This window comes from Pongo pygmaeus, chromosome 6 (genome assembly GCF_028885625.2).
Source record: "Pongo pygmaeus isolate AG05252 chromosome 6, NHGRI_mPonPyg2-v2.0_pri, whole genome shotgun sequence".
NCBI lineage: Eukaryota > Metazoa > Chordata > Mammalia > Primates > Hominidae > Pongo > Pongo pygmaeus.
Genome location: NC_072379.2, coordinates 30,317,130 through 30,343,390, shown reverse-complemented (window position 1 = coordinate 30,343,390; position 26,261 = coordinate 30,317,130). Strand labels below are relative to the sequence as shown.

The following is a 26,261-nucleotide window of genomic DNA, read 5'->3' as shown; positions in this document are numbered from 1 at the left end:
AATTATGTGGTCAATTTTAGAATAAGTGCTATGTGGTGCTGAGAAATATGTATATTCTGTTGATTTGGGGTGGGGAGTTATATAGATGTCTATTTGGTCTGCTTGGTCCAGAGCTGAGTTCAAGTCTTGAATATCCTTGTTGGTTTTCTGTCTCACTGCTCTGTCTAATATTGACAGTGGGGTGTTAAAGTCTCCTACTATTATTGTGTGGGAGTCTAATTCTCTCTGTAGGTCTCTAAGAACTTGTTTTATGAATCTGGGTGCTCCTGTATTGGGTGCATATATATTTAGGATAGTTAGTTCTTCTTGTTGCATTGATCCCTTTACCAGCACATAATGCCCTTCTTTGTCTTTTTTGGTCTCTGTTGGTTTAAAGTCTGTTTTATCAGAGACTAGGATTGCAACCCCTGCTTTTTTGTGTGTGTTCCATTTGGTTGGTAAATATTCTTCCATCCCTTTATTTTGAGCCTATGTGTGTCTTTGGATATAAAATGGGTCTCCTGAATACAGCACAGTGATGAGTCTTGACTCTTTGTCCAATTTGCCAGTCCATGTCTTTTAATTGGGGGCATTTAACCCATTTATATTTAAAGTTAATATTGTTATGCGTGAATTTGATCCTGTCATCATGATGCTAGCTGGTTATTTCACACATTAGTTGATGCAGTTTCCTCATAGTGTCGTTGGTCTTTATATTTTGGTGTGTTTTTGCAGTGGCTGGTACCAGATTTTTCCTTTCCATATGTAGTGCTTCCTTCAGAAGCTCTCGTAAGGCAGGCCTGATGGTGACAAAATCCCTCAGCATTTGCTTGTCTGGAAAGGATTTTATTTCTCCTTCACTAATTAAGCTTAGTTAGGCTGGATATGAAATTCTGGGTTGAAAATTATTTTCTTTAAGAATGTTGAATATTGGCCCCCACTCTCTTCTGGCTTGTAGGGTTTCTGCAGAGAGATTCACTGTTAGTCTGATGGGCTTCTCTTTGTAGGTAATCTGACCTTTCTCTCTGGCTGCCCTTAACTTTTTTTCCTTTGTTTCAACCTTGGATAATCTGATGATTATGTGTCTTGGGGTTGCTCTTCTCGAGGAGTATCTTAGTGGTGTTCTCTGTATTTCCTGAATTTGAATGTTGGCCTGTCTTGCTAGGTTGGGGAAGTTCTCCTGCATAACATCCTGAAGTGTGTTTTCCAACTTGGTTCCATTCTCCCCATCAATGTCAGGTACACCAATCAATTGTAGGTTTGGTCTTTTCACATAGTCCTATATTTCTTGGAGGCTTTGTTCCTTTTCATTCTTTTTTCTCTAATCTTGTCTCCCTACCTTATTTCAGTAAGTTGATCTTCAATCTCTGATATCCTTTCTTCCACTTGATCAATTTGGCTATTGATACTTGTGTATGCTTCACAAAGTTCTCATGCTGTGTTTTTCAGCTCCATCTGGTCATTTATGTTCTTCTCTAAGCTGGTGACTCTATAATAACCGTTGGTTATTACAGCAGTTCCTGTAGCCTCTTATCAAGGTTCCTAGCTTCCTTGCATTGGGTTAGAACATAGTCTTTTAGCTCAGAAGAGTTTTGTTATTACCCAACTTCTGAAGCCTACCTCTGTCAATTCATCAAACTCATTCTCCTTTCAGTTTTGTGCCCTTGCTGGAGAGGAGTTGTGATCATTTAGAGGAGAAGAGGCATCCTGGTTTTTGGAATTTTCAGTATTTTTACACTGTTTTTTCCTCATTTTGTGGATTTAGCTACCTTTGATCTTTGAGGCTGATGACCTTTGGCTCGGGTTTTTCGTGGGGGTCCTTTTTGTTGATTTTGATGTTGTTGCTTTCTGTTTGTGAGTTTTTCTTCTAACAGTCAGGCCCCTCTTCTGCAGGTCTGCTGCAGCTTGCTGGAGGTCCACTCCAGACCCTGTCTGCCTGGGTGTCACCAACAGAGGCTGCAGAACAGCAAAGATTGCTGCCTGCTCCTTCTTCTGGAAGCTTTGTCCCAGAGGGGGCACTGGCCTGATGCCAGCTGGGGCTCTCCTCTATGAGGTGTCTGTTGACTCCTGCTGGGAGGTCTCTCCCAGTCAGGAGGCATGGGGATCCGGGACCCACTTGAGGAGGCAGTCTAAGAGCTCAAGTGCTGTGCTGAGAGAATCCTGCTTTTCAGGATCTTGCTGCTCTCTTCAGAGCCAGCAAGCAGAAATGTTTAAGTCCACTGAGGCTGTGCCCACAGCTGCCCCTTCCCCCAAGTGCTCTGTCCCAGGGAGATGGGAGTTTTATCTATAACCCCCTGACTGGGGCTGCTGCCTTTCTTTCAGAGATTCCCTGCCCAGTGAGGAGGAATCTAGAATGGCAGTCTGGCCACAACCGCTTTGCTGCACTCTGTTGCGTTCTGCTCAGTCCAAATTTTCCAGCCTCTTTAGCACTGTCAGAGAAAAACTGACTACTGAAGCCTCAGTAATGGTGGACACCCCTTCCCTCACCAAGCTCAATCATCCCAGGTTGACTTCAGACTGCTGTGCTGGCAGTGAGAATTTCAAGCCGGTGGTTCTTAGCTTGGTGGCCTCCACGGGAGTGGGACCCGCTTATCAAGACCACTTGGCTCCCTGGATTCAGTCCTCTTTCCAGGGGAGTGAACAGTTCTGTCTCGCTGGGGTTCCAGGTGCTACTGGAGTATGAAGAAAAAATTCCTGCAGCTATCTCGGTGTCTGCCCAAACAGCTGCCCAGTTTTGTGCTTGAAACCCAGGCCCCTGTTTGTATAGGCACACAAGGGAATCTTCTGCTCTGTGGATTGCAAAAACTGTGGGAAAAGCATAGTATCTGGACCGGATAGCACAGTGTCTCACCACTTCCCTTGGCTGGAGGAGGGAGTTCCCTGGTTCCTTGCACTTCCCAGGTGAGGTGATGCCCCAACCTGCTTCTGCTCGCCCTCCGTGGGCTGCATCCACTGCCTAACCAGTCCTAATGAGATGAACTGGATACCTCAGTTGGAAATGCAGAAATCACCCGCTTTCTGCATTGGTCTTGCTGGGAGCTGCAGACTGGAGCTGTTCCAAGCAACCCCACTTTATCTCTTTTTGCTCCTCAAAGTCACTAAGGTCTTAAGAGCTAACACTGAAGATCAACTTTGTATTTGTATACATGTTTTATTACAGAGCATTTAAAACATATACAAAATAAAACAGTATATTACAACTGTTACCCAGGCTCAACAACCTGTGCCAAGTTTGTTTTATCCATGCTTCAATGCATTGTCTTCCCAGACTTTATTATTATTTTTTTCTGAGATAAGATGTGTGCTAATTGAAGGTAAAATCTTGGCTGAGCACAATGGCTTAAGCCTGTGTAATTCCATCCTTTTGGAATGACAAGACAGGAGGCTCACTTGAGCGTAGGAGTTTGAGAGCAGCCTGGGCAACATAGTGAGACCACATGCCTACTAAAAATACAAAAAAAAAAAAAATGAGGCATGATGGTGCATGCCTGTATTCCTAGCTACTTGGGATGCTGACATAGCAGGATCCCTTGAGTCTGGGAGGGTGAGGCTTTAGTGAGATGTGATTGGGCAGCTACACACAAGCCTGGGTGACAGAGTGATACTGTCTCAAAAAAAAAAAAAAAAGAAAGGTTTAATCTTAACTGTACCTTTTTAAACATCAGTACACATATATAAACAATTTTTCTTTTAAGAACAGAAGTATCCAAGTTAATAATCATTAACGTGAACCCATTTGTTACTCAGACTTTATCTTTTAATTAGTTTTTTTTTTTTTAAATAAGATGTGAGCTCATTGAAAGGTCCAATCTTGGCCAGGCATAGTGGCTTGCATTTGTAATTCCATCCCTTTGGGAAGCCAGAACTCATGAGTTTGAGACCAGCCTGAGCAACATAACAAGACCTCACTGGGGCAACATAGTGAGATGTCATCTCTACAGACATTTTTTAAAAATTAGTTGGGCATGATGGTGCACACTTGTAGTCCCAGCTATTTGGGATGCTGACATGGGAGGATCGCTCGAGCCTGGGAGGTCAAGGCTGCAGTGAGCTGTGATTGCACCACTACACTCCACCCTGAGTGACAGATTGAGACGCTGAGAAAAAAAAGGTAGAATCTTAACTGTACCTGTTTGACACATCGACACATCCATATAAACAATCCCTTTCGTAAAAGTAAAAGTACCCCGCTTAACAATATTGATATGCATGGGAATTACCTATACATTTTTTATTTCTTTTAGTTTGGATTTTTATTGAAAGGAAACACCTAGAAACATTACGTAAAATCTAGATTTTGAAAAAAATAGACCTGAACTTGGTTTGAGAATTTCAAAATAGACATGAGTTTTGTCTGAGAATTTGTCTTTCTAACAAAGTACAGATCTTACAGCACGTGGTAGATACAAGGTCTCTTTTATTTAAAATAAATAAAATTTGATGAATAAACATTTTAAAATTTGACCTGTGGCTAAAGGATGAATCAAAACACCTGTGCAATGGGTTATCTGTAGAAGTATATTTTAATGACAAACTATTAATAACCAAAAAATGTTATAATAATTTATTAACTAGCATGAGCAAAATTCCTATTATGGTATCTATGAAAATGCTTTCTTAGAGTAAAATATTCTCTTATCTTGCAAGGGCACTGGTTAATAACAGCAAAGATTTGGAAGTCAATGTCTCATAAAGTAAGTAGCAGACCCCTTTCACACCCATAGCTGGCCTTCAGAGTTATCAAAAAAAATGGTCATTTACACAAGAGCAGATAATTTTCTTAGGTTCTACTAAGTTTATATGTTTAATGTTGTTACAAAATTTAACTCAGTTTTCTTATAGGATTATCTGACAATTTTATATGTTATAATATCACAATATGTAATATGTAATACAATAAAATTTTGTCAGATACGGTGTCACATATATATTTTATAAAACATATAATATATAAAAAAACAAAATTTTATGTTATGATATCACAATGTATCATATCGTATATATTATATATGATTATATATCATGTATTATATTATGATATCACAATGTATTATGATATATATCATATGTATAATACATGATATGATATCACAATATATTATGACATCATTATATATTATGTCTGACATATATTATATCACAATATATCATATTATATTATATTATATTATGTTGCATTATATATTATATTATATAGTCATGGCCCAGCAGACTGCCCAGGGCATGAACTGCCTTCATGCCAAGAATATCATCCAAGGCGATCTCAAGTCTAATAACATTTTTCGACACAAAGATGAGTGACTCTCGTCTGACCACAGTGAAGACACAGTGAAGCAGGGCCCAGCCCTTGGAGAAGCCTTCAGGTTCTGTTTTATGGATCGCAGCTGAGGTGACTTTTATGCAGAACCTGAACCCCTTCAGCTTCCAGTCAGACGTCTACACCAGTGTGGCCGTGCTCTAAAAATCTCATGACTGGCTCAGTGCCTTACAGCCACACTGGCAGCTGTGACCAGATTATCTTCATGGTGGGCTGTGACTCTTCATCCCTGGACCTCAGAAAAATCTCCAGCAACTGCCTGAAGCCATGTGGTACCTGCTGTCTGACCGCTTCATGTTCCAGTAAAAGGAGTGGCTCCTTTTGCCCCAGACTCTGACCACAATTTTTCTGCTGCAAGGGTCGCTCCCCAAGATGGGGGGGAATACCTCTAAATCGTCCTTTTATCAAACCCAAGCTGATGAGTTTCCTTTCTGACTACTCAACACAGGCTGTCTTGAGCCTGACCTTACTCCCAGCCACTAGGGGGCCAATCTTAGCCCGCCATGCCAAAGAGCCCTGCCCACCAATGAATCAATGTTTTATCTCCGTCCTGAAGTTGCATCAGGATCTCATATCCCCCACCCTGTTAGATGAGGGGGTCCCGATGTGCTTTCCCAGTTCCTCTAAAATTGGAAAACTCTTAAGGATTGAGCCCCTGCCCCCCTCCATCATTTTATTTTTTGGCTGAGAAGATACCTCTAAATTGGGGGAACTCCTTCATCTCTCGTGGCTAAAATTTGTAGCAGGGATTTCACTCAGAACCTCTATGGGATTTGTGCGTGATGTGACTTCCACTGGACTTTGGGGTTCTCAACACATCATGTATTTTGGGGGTTCCCTTTTTGTCCTCTCCTCTATTCAAGGACTACTGCCTTACTTCATGAAAATACAGAGAATTTTGCTGAAAAAAAATAAAGTGTTTCAAATAAAACCTTCCCAACCTTTGCCTCTGGGGAAAACATAATTTTATTAAATTATTTATGTATGTATTTGACCTCTGCTCTAAAAAGAGACACTACTCACTTCACACAAGGCTGTTAGTTATTTAAAAACATCCTTGAAAAGATTGTCCAAATGGAAGCTTATATAAGATGTAAAACAAATTAACCAACAGGTCTATAAAAATTGGCTCCCAACAGAGTACAATATACACTTAAAAATACAGAAATATTGGTACAACCATTATAGAAACATTGTGAAGCTTTCTCAAATAATTAAAATAGAATTGCCATGTTATCCAGCAATTTCACTTCCAGATATATAACCAAAGAAAATAAAATTAGTATCTAAAAGAGACATCTGCCCTTCTGTATTCATGGCAGAATTATTTACAATGACCGAGACATGCAAACAATCTAGGTATCCATTAATAGCTGAATGGCTAAAGAAATTATGGAATATTTATATAATGGAATACTATTCAGCCATAAAAAAGAGAATTCTGCCATTTGCTACAATATGAATGAACCTAGAGGACATTAGGTTAAATGAAATAAGCTAGACACAGAATGACAAATACTGTTTGATTTCACTCATATATGAAGCCAAAAAAGTCAAAGTCATAGAAACAGTCCACAGTGGTTGCTAGGGGGTGGTGGGTGGCAGAAATGAAGACACGGTGATAAAAACTTTTAGATATAAAATAAACAAGTTCCGGTGATTTAGTGCATAGCATGGATGTTCACGAACGTTGTCTTAGGCTATCCCTATTTCTGTAATAAAATACTTTAGAACAGGTAATTTATATAGAGTCTAAACTTACTTCTCACAGTTACAGAGGCTGAGAAGTCCAAGACCAGGGCACTAGCAGATACACATAATAGTACCTGCTAATTACATTAATTTGATAATTACACTATATATATGTATGTATGTATGTATGTATGTATGTATGTATTGGAGCTTCACATTTTAACCCTATATTCATTTTATGAAAACGTTACTCCTGTACAACTTTATTCTCTCTTTCCCTCCTAGTTTGGGTACTAATGTTTAAATCTACATATGTTAGAAACAACAGTTTGTAGTTATCTGCTTACATAATTTTATTTTTTTAAATAAGCTGAAATAGGAAAAAAGAGCACTTGTGTATTTACAGGTTTGTTTTGTTAAACTTCTTATTATTCATTATGTTATTTTAATCCTTCACTTTTTCTGATGTATTTTTTTAAATCTTTGTAGATACAAGTTATTATCTGGAAAGATTTTCTTAGCCCAATATATCTTTTCTTGAACCCACTTTCTCTGTGCTGTAATTGGCAAATAAATTAAATTTCTTTATGTTATAGCACTGAAGATCCCATTACAAACAATATTACACAGTTGCTTTTGACAATCAGATAATATGAGAAAAAATATTTCTTATATTGCCTTAAATATTTGTTACATTTACTAGTCCTCTTTGTCTTTTGGGGGCATTAAAATTATCTGGGATTACTTGCATTCAGCCTGAAAACTTATTTTTATTCTTTCTCAAATGATCTGTCTGCTATCAAAAAATTGCCTCAGCTTTTATTTACCTGAAATGTCTTTATTTTTTATTTATTTTTAATTGATAGTTTTTCTGAGGATAAAATTTTTAGTGGACATTTTTTCATCTTTGAGCATTGAAATATGTATATATTCTTAGAAGTTGAAAAGCTTTTAAGAAGAAAAAAAGTTTTGATCTAAGAATGTTCAGTGATTTGAGGAATTCAGAAGGGAAGGAAATGCTTTCTGAGGAGTGAGCCACAAGTACTCTATGAGTATAGATAATGTGCACCCTACATAGGTGTGATTGTGGATGTATGGAAGTTTCAGATACGTATAACTTATTTGTTGTAAGATAAAATGCTTAGGCTACATTTTAAAGAATTTATATGAGATACTCCAGGTTAATCAAGATAAACGGGTAAAATTAAAATGATAATATTGGTAATAATTTTGACCATGCAATAAATAATACTGATGATAGGATGTCTATTGCTTTTTCAGATATATAAAATATGATTCCTCTTCACCATTAAGACGACCATATTCCACTTATGATACTATTAAAAATTGCCCTTTTCTTCCAAGCTGGTATTGGACTCACAGCCAACACCTTCCTCCTTTTCTTCTGTATCTTCACACTCCCTCTGGACTGCAGTCCTAAGCCCACTGACCTCATCACCTGTCACCTGGCCCTTGTCCACTTAGCGATGCTCCTCACTGTGAGCTTATCGGCATCTCCGGACCTGTTTGAGTCACAGTATTTTCAGAATGACTTCAAGTGTAAGGTATTCTTCTACATGCATAGAGGGATGAGGGCTCTCCATCTGCACCACCTGCCTCCGGAGTGTGCTCCAGGCTGTCACCATTACCCCCAGCACCTCCTGGTTGGCAAGAATTAAACAGAAATTCACACTTTGCATCTTTCACTTCTTGGGGTTCTCAGTTTCTTTCTCCATAGTAACCTGCCCTCCTCAACTGTGGCCTCTTCTAATGTGACCGATAGCAATGTGCTAAGTATCAGTAAATACTGTTCACTTTCTTACATAAGCTACATCATCAGGAGTCTGTCTTTCATGCTGCCACTACTTGCAGATGTCTTCTTTGTAGCAGTCATGTTGCTCTCAAGGGTATACATGGTAATTCTTTTGTCCAGGCATCAGAGACAACCCCAGTACCTTCCCAGCACCAACCTCTCTGCAAAAGCCTCCCCAGAGAAAAGGGCCACCCAGACCATTCTGATGCTGGTGAGTTGCTTTGTGGTTATGTATTGGGTGGGCCTCATCATCTCATCCTCCTCAACCCTGTTATGGGCTTATGACTCATTCATCATGGGTGTCCAGATGCTTATGGGCAACTTCTATCTGTTAGCCCTTTTATGCTAATTAGTTCTGATAATAGAATAATCAAAATTTTGCATAATGTGTTATATAAATATCATAGATGATAATAAATTATGAAAATAATTATCTGAAAAACAGATTTGGACATCAAATAATTCAAGAAGCAGGTGATTTTATATATTATTTTATTACACTTTTATTTCATCTAAATACTTTTGAAACCTATGCTGCCAAGAACTTGGTGGTTTCTTTAGTTTAGAGTCCACCATCATAGTCCCCTGTGTCCACAAGTTTCTTATATTTAATTTTGATCCCTTAAGTTTTATATAAGACAACTTTTCTATCTTCTTGAAGTGTACACTTAAGATGCTCCTGTTGGTAGATAAAATTTCTCTTTGTGTGTGTGTATGTGTTTTACTTCTGAAGGTTATTTAGTTTACCCTTCTTTATTAAATATATGCTAGCTGTGTATTCAGTTATAGGTTGAACAATAATTTTTCAGCACTCTTAATATTTCTTTCTCAGTTTTCTGCCTCTGCCTGGGCTGTGGAGATTTTGCTCTCACATGTGTAGATTCTCTCTCTCATGGCTTTGAAGTTTCTTCATTCTCTTTGGTGTTATGCAGTTTGACTTATTGTGTTGGATATCTTTCTTTATTGCTTTTTCTTTTTTGAATTTGGTGGCAGAATCTTGCTCTGTCACCCAGGCTGAAGTCTTGCCTCACTGCAACCTCCACCTCCCGGGTTCAAGCGATTCTCCTGCCTCAACCTCCAGAGTAGCTGGGATCACAGGCACCTGACACCATGCCCGGCTAAGTTTTTTGTATTTTTTTGTATTTTTAGTAGAGACGGGGTTTCACCTTGTTGGCCAGGTTGGTCTTGAACTCCTGACCTCAAGTGACCCGCCCTCCTTGGCCTCGCAAAGTGCTGTGATTACAGATGTGAGCCACTACACCCAGCGTCTTTATTGCTTGCTTTCAGGCACAGTGTCTCTTTTAGGCACATGTCTGGTTTTTACTTTTAGAAATTTGTAAATAATTATTTATTAGTATGACTTATTATTTGTATGAATTCAAGTGAAATAATTGTGCTTTATTCTTTGTCATTCTATTCTTCACATATGTATAATTAAATTCATATTACTATTATTTTGTTTCTCTTTCTTTTATTTGGTTATATTCGTTCTGCTCAAAATTCCAGTTCATTAATCCAGTTCACTAATTCTCTCATCAACGTAGTCTAATTTTATAATTAACTCACATATCGTATATTAAATTTCTTTGTTTAAATTATTCCATTTCTATTTGACTCTTTTCCAAATTTCCTCATTCAGTTTATAGTTTCCTGCTCTTTCAAAAATTATTTTGATATCATCTTTTCCTCATTTTTTACCTAAACATTTAAAATATTTAAATTTAATATATTAATATTTACAAATATAAATATATTTATAATACTTTTTACATTTAAAATATTATAAGTATATTTCCAGTATGCAAAGTTTATGTGATATCAAATTTCTTCCAACCGGGCCAGGCACAGTGGCTCATGCCTGTATTGGGAGGGAGAGGCAATCGGATCACTTGAGGCCAGGAGTTCCAGACCAGCCTGGTGAACATGGTGAGACCCCATCTCTACTAAAAATACAAAAATTAGCTGGGCATGGTGAGGCATGCCTGTAATCCCAGCTACTCGGGAGGCTGAGGCAGGGGAATCACTTGAACCCGGGAGGCGGAGGTTGCATTGAGCCTAGATCGGGCCACTGCACTCCAGCCTGTAAAACAGAGCAAGACTCTGACTCAGAAAGAAAAATCTTCTAACCCTTTTTCCTCGTAGCTTATTTTCTTCTGTGCTTCATACTTTTAATTTATTTTTTATTTTTTACAATAGGATCCGGTTTATTCTGCCTTGGCAGGGTGATCCTCAGAGTGGTGGGTGTCACCCTCTCCCGGGCAGAGGGAGGGGCCGTGGGCCAGTCAAGCCAATGGTAGGAGAAGCGCTGGTGAGGGGCGGAATTTGGGGTTCAGGGGTGTAACCCCAAGAATGCAGTGAAACCAGGCCGAGGCCCAGAGGCAGCTGTGGTAGGCCAGGGCAGGGTGGAAGGCAGTGGACTGGACCCGGGCCGGGATGACAGGGCCAAAGACTCAGGCCACACTGGCACCCCGGGAGGCGGGGCGCAGTGTCGCATGACGTAGAAAATGAATCACAGGCCCAGGGCTCACAATAATCACATGGACAAGTGGGCACAGACTCACAGGCCAGATGGACCTCCAGCCACGGCCGGGCCAGACTTGTGGACACAGGGGCAGTGTCACATACAGACCACAGGGAGACATGGCACTAGGGGACAAATGGACTTGACGCCACAATGCACAGGGCAGGCCACAGAGCTCGAGGGACGTGGGCAGGGGCCTTTCGGCATTTCTCGCTGGAATCATGTGAGACAAGGGTGGTGGCCGCTCTGGAGGTGCCTGGGGGGTTCCCTCATGACCCCTCTGGGCTTAGTCCGTCCTCCACACTGTTGTGCAGCTTCTCCACCGCCTGGTAGAGGATAAATACTGTTACCCTTATCCCTGGTCACATCCAGGGAGACGCGGTCCAGCGGCCCAGGCGGGGGACAGTGCCGTTGTAGAGGTCCTTGAGCCCCTCCTTCCTCAGGATCTGCAGCCGTAGGCCGGTGTGTTCCGCATTTGTGCTGCTCCAGGCCCCGCATCCGGGTCTCGATCCCATCCAGAGGAGCGTTTCCCAAGACACTGGCTGCGCCCACAATGGTTCCGAAGACCGCAGCGACCAGCGGGTCCATGGGCTTGCTGGGGTTGTCCCCTCAGTACCAGTTGTGCAGGGAGGTCAGGAGGAGAAGCAGACGGCCTGGTTCCAGCCCTGCTTCAGCGTGAGTGCCATGAGGCCCCGGTGAGTCCCCTTGTTCTCGCACAATCTCCCTAACCTGGTGGGAGACTCCTCTGCACTGGAGGTCTGGCCGTGGATGAGCTTCACCTTGATGGCGTCCATGGAACATACCACCACCATGGCCTCGGCCACGCCAGCGCCCTGGCCGCACCGCAGCCAGCGCTGCTGTCAGGCAGTCCCTGGGCATCGCGCGTCTGGCTGCTGTGGAACTGGAACATTCAGAACCCAACGCCGCCCTGGAGACAGAGCCGCAGAGCAGGGAGCCGAGGCCGCGGTGCCGGCCCGGGACGCCGTGACCGCGACACTGCGCACGCGGGTTCCATGCGCGGTGCCCGGCTGGTGCCAGCGCTTGTCCTGCTGCAGCTACGACCTCCCGCGCTCCGTGGGGAGCGGACGCCCATTTCAATGCCGCCGGCCAGGCCGCCTGCTGGTGTCGCCTTCCCCGGAGCCTCCGCTGGGCCTTCCCGGACTCGGCGCGGCATGGCCACGGCGGGCGGGAGGCGGGCGCCCGCTGTGATCTGAAGTCCCAGCCTCCTAAACTCCGCACTGGGACCTTAATTTGGTTTTAACACAAATAAAGATCTCACTAAAGATAAAAAGGGATGTCTTGGCTTCTAATTTTTGTTAAAAGCAATAGCGTTATGTTGTATAGGATAGTGCATTGGGGTAAATCTTTATTATTTTTATTTTTTCATCAGCCCACTGACATTGAAAGGGGATAGTTTTTAGGTTATTGACGAGCAGTTTTCTCTCAGATAGGCCTTAGTGTAGGGGTTTCTGGTCACGTTGATAAGAGGGTAGGCTGGGGTTAAAAGCCGTTATGGCAGTAACAACCTTCTGAGGACCAGAAAATTCAAATCCCTCTCATGATACTTTGCTAATATCTCCTGAGTTTGCTGTGCCTTCCCTTTGTGCCTCTTCCCACATGTGGTTTCTTGCACTTGGCCCAGCTATATTCCACTGTTTTGACTCCATGCTTCTTAGCCTGGTGGCAGTGGTGAGGGAGTGAGGAGATCTCTAATGTTCTGAGGAAGCCTCAGACTTAGCACTGTGAACTGGGGTGTGGGGTTACTGACCGTTGAAGAGTTTCCTGCCCATCCTGTATATGCAATGCCAGGACAAAAGCATATTCCTGTCCCTCCTTGTCCATGGTAGGGGAAACATGCTCTTTCTCCATGCTCTTAACTCCCAGTTGAAGTGGGCCTTGAACAGTGCCCTGTAAATTAATGGTTTCTTTTCTTTATGGGAGATGCATCTGTGCAGAAATGCGGGTGTTAGCCTTGTTCCTTCACCCTCAGTTCCATGAGTTTTTCCCCAGTGCCCTTTGGCTCAGGTTTGGATGCTCTTTCTCCACAGATTAGGCCCTATGTTATATAGGAGAGATGTGAGGGCTGTGTCTCCAGAGTTGCAGTAGTGGATGGGATAGTGGTCCCTCCCCATCAGCACTGTGTGGGAGCATCCTCAGGATTCTACCCCATCTTCCCTGACAGGCCTTGTAGGCTTCCTAGAAAAATTATACACAACGGTGTAAACCCTATGTCTGTAGACTCCAGGGTTTCACATTCTCCTCACCCACCCACACACAGCCACCAGGAACTAGTTCAAAAGTTCTGGCTTAATTTTACCAGTTTACATGGTCTTCAGGGTGCACATAAAAGCCTGGAGCCTGTGTGACCTGCAAGCTTTCTGCATCCCCTGATGTTGGGTTTGTAGTCTGCCCTGTGACCTCAGTTCTCTAAAGGGCTCAGGAGAAACCATCCATTCATTCGAAGTTTCTCCAGCATTTTTGTTTGTTTGTTTAATGTGTAGGAGCAACTCTTTGTCAGGTCTCTACATCTACAAACTTAACTCAGAAAATAATATTTTTAAATATATTTCTTTTCTATCATACTTTTAGTGCTCCTCCATCTAGGCTAATTGTTCTTCAGTATTTTTTATATTTGTATGTCTTTGTCTATTTTAAAATCAGGTTTAATTCCTTCTTAATCTAATTAATAACTTTTCATTTATTTCCCTATGTAACTTTCTTTTCAGACGTTTCAAGTATTGCTGTGTGTTTCAAGTGGAGGAGGTCAGATTACAACTGACATTTGTCCTTGACTACTGGACATATCACACCAGCCCTGATTGCAGTTATACTTGAAGCCAGATCTACCCTTAACATATATTCGTTTTACTATTCAATAAATATTAACTTATCCTGAATGGTATATATTGTTACAGTTGTAGGTTTATGGACCTGAATAGACAATAAAATAAATAAAACCCAAATTACATGGCTTCAGGGGGGTATAACTTTTTATTAAGTTTTTGGTTAAAACATTTTTGCCTTTCTCTGATTTGCAACTTTCAGTGATTGCCTTGAAAAAGGAACCAGAGTTGAAACTGAAGTAGTAGGTGTTGGTGAGATTTTGATGGCTAAGAGCATCGGGCTCATTTTGTAACTGAAAGGGAAATTAGAAAAGATCACCAGTTCCATATGATCACAATGCATTTGGAATAATCACCATGGCAACCCATGACTTGTATTTTAGGAGAGAAGAATTGGAAATAAAATGACCAAGCATAAAGCTGACCCAGTCTACATGGATCTTTGTCTTTAAAACATATCTGCAAAACTCATGTAGGCAGTGTATAAATAACTTGTCAGACATATCATTTATGCCAAGGTTCTTCTTGAATTTTCAGGATTTTGCTTCTCCAGTAGTGAGTGTGTTACTGAGCAAAAGGGGCTTTCTATCCAAAACACTAGAACCCAAAACTGTGGCACTGGGTTTTTCTTTTTAAGAATAAAAAAAAAAAAAAAGCTTCTTCTTATTACAATTTTTGTTTATATTATAATTATGTAATTATAATTTTAATTTTATTATAAATTTGTTTATTATAATTTTTATTTCAGTATCATTTAGAGTACAAGTGGTTTTTGGTTACGTGGATGAATTATATAGCAGTGAATTCTGAGATTTTAGTGCACCTGTCACCTGAGTAGTTTATATTGTACCAGATAGGTAGTTTTTTCATCCCTCATCCACCTCCCACCCTCTGCTTCTGAGTCTCCAAAGTCCATTACATCACTGTGTATGCCTTTGCATACGCATAGCTTAACTCCCACTTATAAGTGAAAAATAATAGTATTTGATTTTCCATTCCTGAGTTATTTCACTTAAAATAATGGCCTCACATCCCTTGCCCTGAAATTAACAGCCAGCAGGGGTGTCCTCAGTATCAAAACAAGTGGGCCACACAAAGCCCTCGAGGTCTCCAAGAACCCAGGTCTATGGGGTGCAGCCCTGCAAGGTGGAAAAACTGACCAAGTCTTCCTTCCAGCCAAATCTGGAAGAAAGGCCTCTTGCCTGGAGCAGTGTTCCTGGTACCCAGGCCTCTGTGGGCATCCCTCAGCACAAAGACCCTCTCCAAGGGGCATGGGCCGGCCTTCCAGGACCACTAGCCCAGCTCCAGATGCCCATGGGTCATTCCTACCCTCACCTGACTGAGCTGTCCCTGAGGCTAAGGCCCAGCAGCATGAAGAGACTTCCACAGAAACCAGGGCAACAGGCTGCTCTCTGGCGGCACTGGGGGCTCAGGGTCTGGCTAGCCTGTCCCTGGCTCAGGTCACATGCCTGGAAATTAGGGTTTTCTCCTCTGCTCTTAGCATCTCCTGGGTAAACCAATAATTACCCTCCTTCATGTCTCAAAATTCATATCCATGTAAAAGGCGCTGGTGAGGGTGACATTTCCAGGAAACCACAGCCCATGTCAACCCCCTGCAAAGCTGTGACCTTGTCCGCGGGCAGGTCAGGCGGCGAGTTCTCCCAAAAGCCGGTGAACTGGCGCTCTGCCTGGAGAGCGCGGAGGGCAGCAGCACAATGGACAGCGTCTGGGACCTCAGGCCAGTTCCACAGCTGCCTAGGAAAGCAGGCGGCTCCTGTGCTGGAGGAGGCGTGATGCTCTGGAGGGAAACCGAGCTGAGCAGCGACAGGTGGTGTGAGGCTGAGACCCGCCCGATTTAGGCAAAGACGAGGTGCGCTTCGCAGCGTCACACCCTTCTCACTGCCCAGCCCCAACTTGCCCCTTAAGTCCCTCTCCGGACTCACTCCCCTTAGCCAGGGATGGCACAGAATCAGTGGCCAGCATAGGTTTGGAAGCAGCGAGGTCCACACGGCTTGCCCCTCCCTCCAGGACTGCCCTCCACCACTGAGCCTGGCGCTTGCTGGGACTGTAGGCCGGTAGCCCTGCGACCAACAGCGGAAAGCGGTTAAGAAACTACTCCTCCCAGAATGCCTGGCGAGGCGCGCACCACGCGGCGCCTTCCTCCAGGCATTTGCACCACCCCCCACTCCCGTTGCATGCTGGGATTGTAGTTGATCGCCTGCGATCAACGGCCGGAAGCGGCTAAAACTACTCCTGCCTGCATACCCGGCAGGGGCGCACCGCGCCATGTCTACCTCCAGGGATCCGCACCGCTCACAGTCCTGTTTAGTGCTGGGATTGTAGTCCTGCGAGCCTACGACTAATAGCTGGGTGCGGATAAGAGACTACAGCTCCCCCCATTCCCAGCAAAGGTCCCTCCTCCACCGAGCTCCTCCAGGCTTCCAGTGCAGTTCTGCCGTGCGGAGGGAAGCTTGGCTGTTCACAAACCTCTCCTGCCCGCTAGGAGACAGCTTGGCCAGGGCGGCTGATCTCACCTTGTCATTGTGACACGGTGTCTCCCCAACGTGCTGGCTTCATGACTTGTGCCCAGAGTTTGATTTTCCACAGACCAGGTAGAGGCCAAGAGCCTCTCATAGCCGATACAGCAGGGTTGCTATGGTAACGCTTGCGGCCCCCCCCCCCCCCCCCCCGCAAGTAGCCGGCTCGACACCGCTCTTTCCCTCTGAAGGGCCACTCGTTTTAGCCACGTCCTCTTATTGTCCCTCCCCTGGCCACACCCCTTCAGACATGCGCAGTGCTCCCCTTGGTCCAGCGCCGGAAGCTCCCTCGTGAGTGTCCGGAAACTATCAGCTCACTCACTGCCTCATGTGAAGGTACCCAGTCTCTGGTAACCTGGCACTTCCCTTTTGAAAACCACCTTTTTCTCTCTCTCTGGGCTGCTACGAATCCCCTTGTACTGCCCAGATGCACCTGTTGGACCCCGGGCTGGCTGCATGGCCCACACCTGGGTCAGGCCTCGCACAGGGACGCTCCTGCCACTATAATAACAATGAGAAAATGTCCCAGGGAAAGGCCTGACCCTGCTGCATCCAGTCAGGAAACTGCCATGGGGAAGGGACCACTTAAACTACTTTGCGAGCCACATCCACCACTTCTTTGTCCCCCACCCAGGCTGGTTCCCAGGCCTTGGGGTCCTAGTGTGGACCTCCCGGCCGTAATTAACGCAGGTGCAGGACCAGAGAGCGCCTTGGTTCCTCCCAACACATGAGGAAGTTTGTGTGGTGAGGTTTGGACGGTGTCTTTGTTTTTGCTCTGAATAGGGTGCCCTGGAAAAATCTTTACCTCTTTTTAAATACTCCCTTTGGAACCACTTTTAAGACTTTGCCGGTGGAAGTTAACAGTGATCACTTTTTCAATCCATTTTTCCATTTGCTTTTTTAGATTAACCCTTAAGTACTCCACACTACACGCTTCTGAAACTGGGGTAGGCACAGTGTCAGTTCTGTGCAGGGCGGACGCAGCAGGACAGAATCTCCGTGGGCATACTTCTAGAACATCTATTTTACTGCAAGATTTTGAAGAAACAAATTTAATTGATTTCCAAGGTAAGAAATTAAACCTTGAAAAATAGACTAAAGAGTCATCTGCGCCTGACTTATCAGACTTTCTGCAGGAAGAAAACTCTAAGGAGAGCATATTGTCCATTATTATAAATAGTGAAAATGAGAAAACATAGCAAGTCCCTTGAAAACCCTGTCCTGCCAGTTTTCTAATAGGGCCTTGGTATGGTTTTGTGTATATTTTCTTTTGAAGTGTGCTCATCTTTTGAATATACAAATTTGAGGTTTTGACCAAATTTTGCAAGTTTTCAGCTATGAGTTGTTTATTTGCTTTTGTATTATATTTAATTGTTCTGTCTCTCCTTCTCCTTCTCGGACTCAGTCATTCCACAGGTCTCTAAGGAGCTTTTCATTTTCTTCAAACTTGTTTAACTCTTCAGATTGGATGATGATGATTTCTATTGCTGTCTTCTGTTTCTACTCTGTTTATAAACTCTAAGGTCTTTTTTAATTTTTCATTTCATTATCTCTGTATCCCATTCTTTTTATAATTTTCATTTCTCTGTAATGGTGTCTCGCCCTGTCACCCAGGCTGGAGTGCAGTGGCCGATCTCAGCTCCTGCACCCTCCTCCTCCCAGGTTCAAGTAATTCTCCTGCCTCAGCCTCCCAAGTAGCTGGGACTACAGGCACACGCTGCCACACTCAGCTAATTTTTGTATTTTTAGTAGAGATGGGGTTTCACCATGTTGGCCAGGATGGTCTCAATCTCCTGACCTCATGATCCACCCACCTCGGCCTCCTAAAGTGCTGGGATTACAGGTATGAGCCACCGCCCCCAGCGTTTTTGGTGTTTTATCAAAGGAGCAAAACCTGAGGTAATTCAGATTCTGCTCCTTGTTATCTTCTAGGAGTTTTGTGAGTTTTCCTTCTATATAGGTCTATGATCCATTCTTAGTATACTATTTCTGTGAAAGTTGTCAGGTCTGGGTTTAGGGGTTTTTTTCTTCTTTTCTCTTGCATGTGGATGTCCAGTTGTTCCAGTACTGTTTGTTGAAAAAGTATTCTTTCTCAATTGAATTGCCTTTGCTTTTTCCTCAAAGATAAGCTGACTATATTTTATGGGTCAATTTATGAGCTTTATCTTTTGTTTGATTGATCTGTTTCTCTATTATTTTTTACCAGTACCGTGTTGTTTTGATTACTGTAGCTTTACAGTAGTGCTTACAGTTGGGTAGTGTCATTCCTATAACTGTTTTCTTGGTTCTTCTGAGTCTTTTACCTTTCCATATAAACTTTAGAATCAGTTTGTCAATATCCACAAACTAGCTTTGTGGAATTTTGATTGGGATTGCACTGAATATGTAGATCTAGTTGGGAAGTACTGACATTTTAACAATGTTGAATCCTTCTTTACTTGAATGTGGATTATCTCTCCATTTATTTAGATCGTCTTTGATGTTTTCACAGTTTTGTAGTTTTCTTCATATAGATTCTATATTTATATTTATTTTGTTATATTTGTACCTAAGAATTTCATTGTTATTGGTGCTAGCATAAATGTCACTGAATTTTTAAATTTCAAATTCTAATTACATTACTGATATATAGGACAGTAATTGACATTTGTATATTAATCTTATATTGTGCAAAGTTGCTATAATTGCTCATTAAAATTGGTTATTCTAAGATTTTGTTTTGTGATCTTTTTGTATTTCTCCATAGGTAATTATATCATCTGTGCAAAAAGACTGTTTTATTTCTTCCTTCCCAGTCTATGTACCTTTTCTATTCCTGTCTTATTGCATTACCTAGGGCTTATAGTATAATATTATATAGGAATGGTGAGAGGAGACATCTTTGCCTTGCTCCTGATCTTAGCAGGAAGGAATCTAGTGTTTCTACATTCAGTATGTGGTTAGATGCAGGTTTTTTTTTTTTTTTTCTTGAGATGTCGTCTCGCTCTGTCACCAGGCTAGAGTGCAGTGGCGTGATCTCAGCTCATTGCAACCTCTGCCTCCCGGGTTCAAGCAATTCCTTGCCTCAGCCTCCCAAGTAGCTGGGACAACAGGCATGCACCACCATGCCTGGCTACTTTTTTGTATCTTAGTAGAGATGGGGTTTCACCATGTTGGCCAGGATGGTCTCAATCTCCTGACCTCATGATGCACCCACCTCAGCCTCCCAAAGTGCTGGGATTACAGGCGTGAGTCACTGTGCCCGGCCAGATGCAGGTTTTTTTAATAGACATTATTTATGAAATTAAGGAAGTTTTCCTCTATTTCTAGTCTGCAGAGAGTTTTTCTCATGAATGGGTTTTGAATATTGTCAAATGATTTTTCTGAATGTATTGATGAAATCTTATCTTTTTAAAACTTAATATGATGAACTAATTTTTTTTTAAAGACAGAGTCTTGCTGTGTTGCCCAGGCTTAGTTTGAACTCCTGGCCTCAAGTGATCCTCCCTCCTTGGCTTCCTACTGCATTAGGATTACAGGTATAAGCCACCACACTTAGCCTAATTTATTTTCAAATGTTGAACCAGCCTGGCATGCCTGTAATAAATCTCACTGGGTTGCAGTATATAATTATTTTTTACATTTTTGGACTTGATTTCTTAATATTTTGGTGAGGATTTTTGCATCTTTCTTCATGTGAGATATTGTCCTGCATTTTTTTCTTGTAATGTCTCTGTCTGAATTTGGCATTATGGTAATCCTGGCCCCATTGAATAGTTTGAAAGTATTCACTCTGCTTCTGTTTTCTGGAGGAGATTGTAGAGGGTTGGAATAATTTCTCTTAAATATTTGCATAAATATACTAGTTACCTCATCTGGGTCTGGTACTTTCTATTTGGTAAGGTTACTTATCATTGACCCAATTTCTTTAATAAATATAGTACTATTCAAATTGTCTGTTTCTTATTGTGTGAGTTCTGGTAGGTTGTTTCTTTCAAAGAATTTGTCTATTACATTTGGGTTATCAAATTTGTGGGCAAAGAGTGGTTTATAATGTTTCTTTATTATTCTTTAATTCTTCATGGGATCAGTAATGATAGATCCTCTTTCATTTCTGAAATTAGGACTGTGTCTTTTGTCTTTTTCAACCAAAACTAAAAAGGAACATTTTAAAAAGTGAAAGCTGTTTTTGATAAACTATCTAATTTCCCATGATCTGCAACTGTGGGTACATAGGAAGTACATGGAAACGGATGTTTGGCAGAGCTTGCCAGCAAATTCTTTTCTGCATCAAGAAGGCATGCCTCTCAGCATGACACTCTTAAGAGGCAGAAAGGTGACAAAAGAAGGATGTGATCTGCTCCTGGTGAAGACAAAAGAAGGATGTGATCTGCTCCTGGTGAAGACAAAAGAAGGATGTGATCTGCTCCTGGTGAAGACAAAAGAAGGATGTGATCTGCTCCTGGTGAAGACAAAAGAAGGATGTGATCTGCTCCTGGTGAAGACAAAAGAAGGATGTGATCTGCTCCTGGTGAAGACAAAAGAAGGATGTGATCTGCTCCTGGTGAAGACAAAAGAAGGATGTGATCTGCTCCTGGTGAAGACAAAAGAAGGATGTGATCTGCTCCTGGTGAAGACAAAAGAAGGATGTGATCTGCTCCTGGTGAAGACAAAAGAAGGATGTGATCTGCTCCTGGTGAAGACAAAAGAAGGATGTGATCTGCTCCTGGTGAAGAGCCACCTGACTCTCCCTCAGCTGTACATAGTGGCCTTAACGTGCATCTTGCTAGAAGGGGCATGCAAGCCAGGGGCTGCCAGCCAAGCCATACAGGCCAAGGGCAGTTTCCAGTCTGCCTTTTATTTCATCGAACTGTTCTAGTAAGCAGCTAGACTTTTATGAACACTGTAAATTCTTTATCGTATTTCTTTGCTATTTCTGGAGGACTTGTTCTAGGAGTCCTCTTGGATACTAAAATGCATGGATGTATAAGTTCTTTATATATAATGGCATAGTATTTACATATAACCTATGCATATTCTCCTGCATACTTTAAATCTTCTCTAGATTACTTTTAATACCTACATTTTTGTTATGCTGTGTTGTTTAGGGAATAGTGAAAAGAAAAATAAAATTCTGTAAATTTTCAGTACAGAAAGCTTATTAAAATATTTTTGATTCGCATTTGTTGAATCCAGGAATGCAGAAATAAGGAGGGACAGTTCTACCTATGTTTGGAGTCCATGAATGTGTCATCTTGCTGTGTTTGTAAATGGAAATTTATTTCACAAAATGACTCAACTGCTTCTTCATTAACATGTTCAAAAACTTGCAAGAAGCAGCCAGGCATGGTGGCTCACACCTATAATCCCAGCACTTTGGGAGGCCCAGGCAGGAAGATCACCTGAGGTTGGGAGTTCGAGACTAGCCTGACCAACATGGAGAAGAATCGTGTCTACTAAAAATACAAAATTAGCCAGGCACGGTGGCGCATGCCTGTAGTCTCAGCTACCTGGGAGGCTGAGGCAGGAGAATTGCTTGAACCCAGGAGGTGGAGGTTGCGGTGAGCAGAGATCATGCCATTGCACTCCAGCCTGGGCAACAAGAGCAAAATTCCGTCTCAAAAAAAAAAAGAGAAAAGAGAAAAGAAAAGAAAAACACTTGCAAGAAGCAAAATAAGAATTGAGAAAGGGGAAAGATGATGACTGAGAGTTGGAAGGTTGCACATTTTCACAGAAAAGTAGAATGGAATTATAACAAGCACTCTGATAGGAAATCATAGTTTATTTCTCACAACTGTCCCTAAAAAAATACAATGGTTGGCAGAAAAGACAAGAAATGAGATAGATTATAAATTTACTGGAGAAGAGAAAAAATAATTCCCAGAAGTAAATTGTCAATGAGTTTGAAAGCAGGTAAAATATAAGTGCATTATCCCTACTCTTTCTGAATAATTTTACAACCTTGTGCAACAGGAGCTTCTGTCACTGCAGAACCAGGGTCACCTGTGGAAAGTCCTTGCTGAAGCCATCTCCCTGTCTGCCTGTCCCTCAGGCCCAGGAGTCATGAGTCCTTTCTCCAATAAGTTATTCAGTTGGCTGGCAGCAAACCCTGGTAAGATTCTTCCAGGCAGCTACTTTTTATCTTAGATTTTAACGGAAACTCATGAAGAAATGTCTTAAGACCTAAACTCCCAAGTCCCTTACTGTATCATTTTGAGTATTAGGAAATCAGTCAGAGGTCTTTTCAGCATCTCTGAAATCACAATGCAAAAATAGCCCCAGCTTCATAAGGCCGATTCTTGGTATCTCTGTTCTGCAAAGTAGGGTAAGCAAGATGCCACAAAAGGCAGGTTGAATGCAGCATTATCCTCACTCCAACAACAGAACTATCATACTTTAAGTAACCCAGCAGGTCTTTAAAATAAAGAAATTATAAAACATAAGGAAAAACTTTCTTGAGAGGAAAAAATTTACAAATCAGAGGAAAATCTTCTAGAACTTTTACATCTTATAACAAATAAATCATATGCTTTATTGTTTTCCTCTGAGTACATCATCAGTACTTCCGTAATACTTCTGATTTTTAGCTTGAAAACACCAGTTGCTTAAAAAAAAACACAGGGACACAAAACAAAATCCCAGAAATGTATAATTATTTTTTTAAGCTGATAAAGGAGTAACACACCACTGACTTCTCAGGGAAAAGCTTTCAAGCAAAGCAGTCATTTCTGGTGGGGATTATAGAAGAGGGAGTTCTCATGGTGAAATGGTGGAACTAATCCAGAACAATCCAGATTTTTAGTATTGACAAAGGGATTTAATCAGTTGCCCAGGAATACTCACTAGGAAATCAAACTTCCATCATTCTTGGAAGAATTTCTGGAACTTCCCCTTTGGAAACAAATTTTTATCTTCAAAAATACCAGACAATAGAAGAAAAGAAATAAAAAAGCAGGCAGAGGAAGATGAATCTTGCTTAGGCAGGGACTGAAAGGGAATTAGTGCCCACAGGCCACCTTTTTCAGAGCCCACTGTGTGACGGCTTTCCCCAGGACCACACGTGTCCCGCTGAACAAGAAGAGTCCGCAGGGACCTTCACCTTATCCTTCCCCAACATCAAAACCAAAATGGAACAACCTACCATAAGAATACGAGTATATATCACAACTTCCATTACATTTAAAGCATGCAGAGTATCTAATTGCAAATTCAAACAGTGGAAAAACAAATCTACTTGCCTCCTGGCTACAGCCTTACTCTTTTAAGAGAATGTGGTCTATGCTTTCTAATATCATCACCAGGGATAACCACAGGTTAGTGTGGCATAGAACCACCTCCATGCAGAGGTAAATACGCATTTATTTTTTATAAAATAAGAATTATCCTGTACTTTTATACCATACTTTTAGAATATAACAGTTCTTATGATCATTTTATAATTATTTGAAACAACTTCAGTAGCTATATAACATTAAATCAAAAGAATATTTCATAATTTTTCCATTTTCCTATTGGACATTGAGTTTGCTCTCATGAAGTTTGTATTTGTGTGATGATTTCGGGGAAGTTTCTCGGCCTCACTAGACTGAAAATCTTGTGATGGTGGTCACTGTTATATTCTTTTTTATTTTTATTTTTTGAGACAGAGTCTTTCTGTGTTGCCCAGGCTGGAGTGCAGTGGCATGATCTCGGCTCACTGCAACCTCTACCTCCCAGGTTCAAGCGATTCTCCTGCCTCAGCTTCCTGAAAAGCTGGGATTACAGGTGCACGCCACTACGCCCAGCTCATTTTTGTATTTTTAGTAGAGACGAGGTTTTGTCATGTTGGCCAGGCTGGTCTTGAAATCCTGACCTCAGGTGATCCCCCCGTCTCAGCCTCCCAAAGTTCTGGGATTACAGGCGTGAGCCACCATGCCCAGCCCTATTCTTATTTCATTAAAATACCTGAAACATATCAGGTATATTGCAGCATCTGTTGAATGAATGAATGAATCTGTCCTTCAAATCTTGGCTAAAATCTGCCTCATCCACAAAAGTTCCTGACCCTCACTTCAATCATAAACCTCTTTCTCTTCTATAATTTCCCATGTAGCTGTTTTTTTTGTTTGTTTTTTTTTTAACTCCCTGGCAGGAAAAAGAGGAAACATGCTATTTATTGAGCACTATTCTGAGTCAGGGACTGTGGTAAATACATTCAAGAAGAAAGTCAGCATCAAAAGGGCTATACATCAGCCTAGACAATGTGCCCCAGAGGGTCCTTGATTGAACATTTGGTGATGAGCATGTTGGGCATGTGCTCTAGGCTGAGGTGCAGCTCTTATGCCACAGACTGACCCTGGGTCAATTATGGCTCAAGTCCCACCCTGAAATCTCTCTTTCCCATTTCTAGGTTTGTCAAGGAGGACAGAAGCTCAGAGCACCCTGCACTTGGGGATCGGCAATAGGAGCTGCTCTCTGGATGGGGAGATGGGAGCTAGCAGCTCACAATGGGGTCACAAGGTAAGTTCCAAACAGCTCTGTCACAGAGAGTGTCAGCAGATCTTTGTGACATCAATTGCAAAGAAAGGGAGCATGTGAAGGAGAAAGCCCTGAGTGATGTCACAGCTCATTTCTGGGCAAAGGGAGAAGAAATTAGCACCCTGAGGCCCTTCCGCCTTATTAACCCATTGCACTTATTCTCAGAGGCTCCTGCCAAAAATAGAGACATTATTCCACTTCCACCTCCTCAAATTCTCAGCCAGAAATAATGTGTGAGTTATCATTCAACTTATATCATTTTTTCCTCCTTAAATGATTTTTCACCACTAATAAATTTATCAAAATTATACTTCACATGTGTAATACAGAAGAAACAGGGCTTCAACACTGAATTAATGAAAAACAACTCAGGATATTTATTTTCCTTCACACCATAAATTTTGAAGAGCTTTTTCATTATGCTGTGTGTGTTACAACATTATATGCTTAAGCAGTTAAGTAAGTATCTCATATCTGAATTCGAAAGCTTTAGAGTGGTGACAAAGAAGATGTATGTATGTATGTGATGTTGCTGGCCTAAGACAGGCCACTGCTACTGCACACAGAGCAACTGTATGTTAACAACTGCTGTGCTAGGGGCGTGTCCCCCGAAGTTAGTGTTGCTAGCATGGAATTGAAAATATTTATGAGTCTCAGACATGGCATCACGGTATTTGACTATTATTACATTAGTTACTTTTAGTCACTGTTTTATTACAACATTTTAATGTACATTGGTTCACAGTGTAAAGAAACTAAAGTTTTTGTTTGTTTTTTGCTTTGTTTCTGTTTTTGTTTTTAACTTTTATGGTTGTGTGCCCATGGGCCCCCACAAGAGGTCTCTGTTTGATCTCATTTCTGTGCTAGTGATATTTCTAGGAGTCCAATAATATGGGGCATGTTATAATATACCTTTTAAAATGAAGAAAAAGTGGTTACGTATAGATTCTCCTACATCAAAAAAAGGCACAAGACCTGGCAGGTTTCTTTGGGTTATGAGAAACCCATTCCTAGTTTGAGTATGATACCCTGGCCCATTCAATGAATGTAATGGAAAGCTGCT

General features: G+C 41.8%; 2 protein-coding genes and 1 pseudogene across 19 annotated transcripts in view; 2 read left to right on the top strand and 1 right to left on the bottom strand.

The window, feature by feature from the left end:
• Nucleotides 1-8,475: 8,475 nt before the first annotated feature.
• On the top strand, nt 8,476-9,212 carry LOC129041500 (vomeronasal type-1 receptor 94-like; annotated as a pseudogene).
• A 2,329-nt stretch (nt 9,213-11,541) lies between these two features.
• On the bottom strand, nt 11,542-11,910 carry LOC129040194 (tricarboxylate transport protein A, mitochondrial-like). The gene has a single exon (XM_054494322.2). It carries the CDS (start codon nt 11,908-11,910, stop codon nt 11,542-11,544), a length of 369 nt encoding a protein of 122 aa, XP_054350297.1.
• A 4,389-nt stretch (nt 11,911-16,299) lies between these two features.
• LOC129040192 (putative vomeronasal receptor-like protein 4) overlaps nt 16,300-26,261 on the top strand; it is a 33,967-nt gene continuing 24,005 nt past the window's right edge. For 7 of the 18 annotated variants that reach the window (XM_054494317.1, XM_054494319.1, XM_054494318.1 and 4 more), the window contains exons 1-3: nt 16,743-17,038; nt 17,607-17,770; nt 25,071-25,180. In XM_054494317.1, coding sequence (XP_054350292.1) covers nt 25,168-25,180 — 13 coding nt within the window. In that variant the 5' untranslated portion in view covers nt 16,743-17,038; nt 17,607-17,770; nt 25,071-25,167. Of the gene's footprint in view, nt 17,039-17,606; nt 17,771-22,365; nt 22,794-25,070; nt 25,181-25,258; nt 25,432-26,261 lie in introns of those variants that run through there. The other 11 variants (XR_008503567.1, XR_008503568.1, XR_008503566.1 and 8 more) reach the window with 8 other exon arrangements.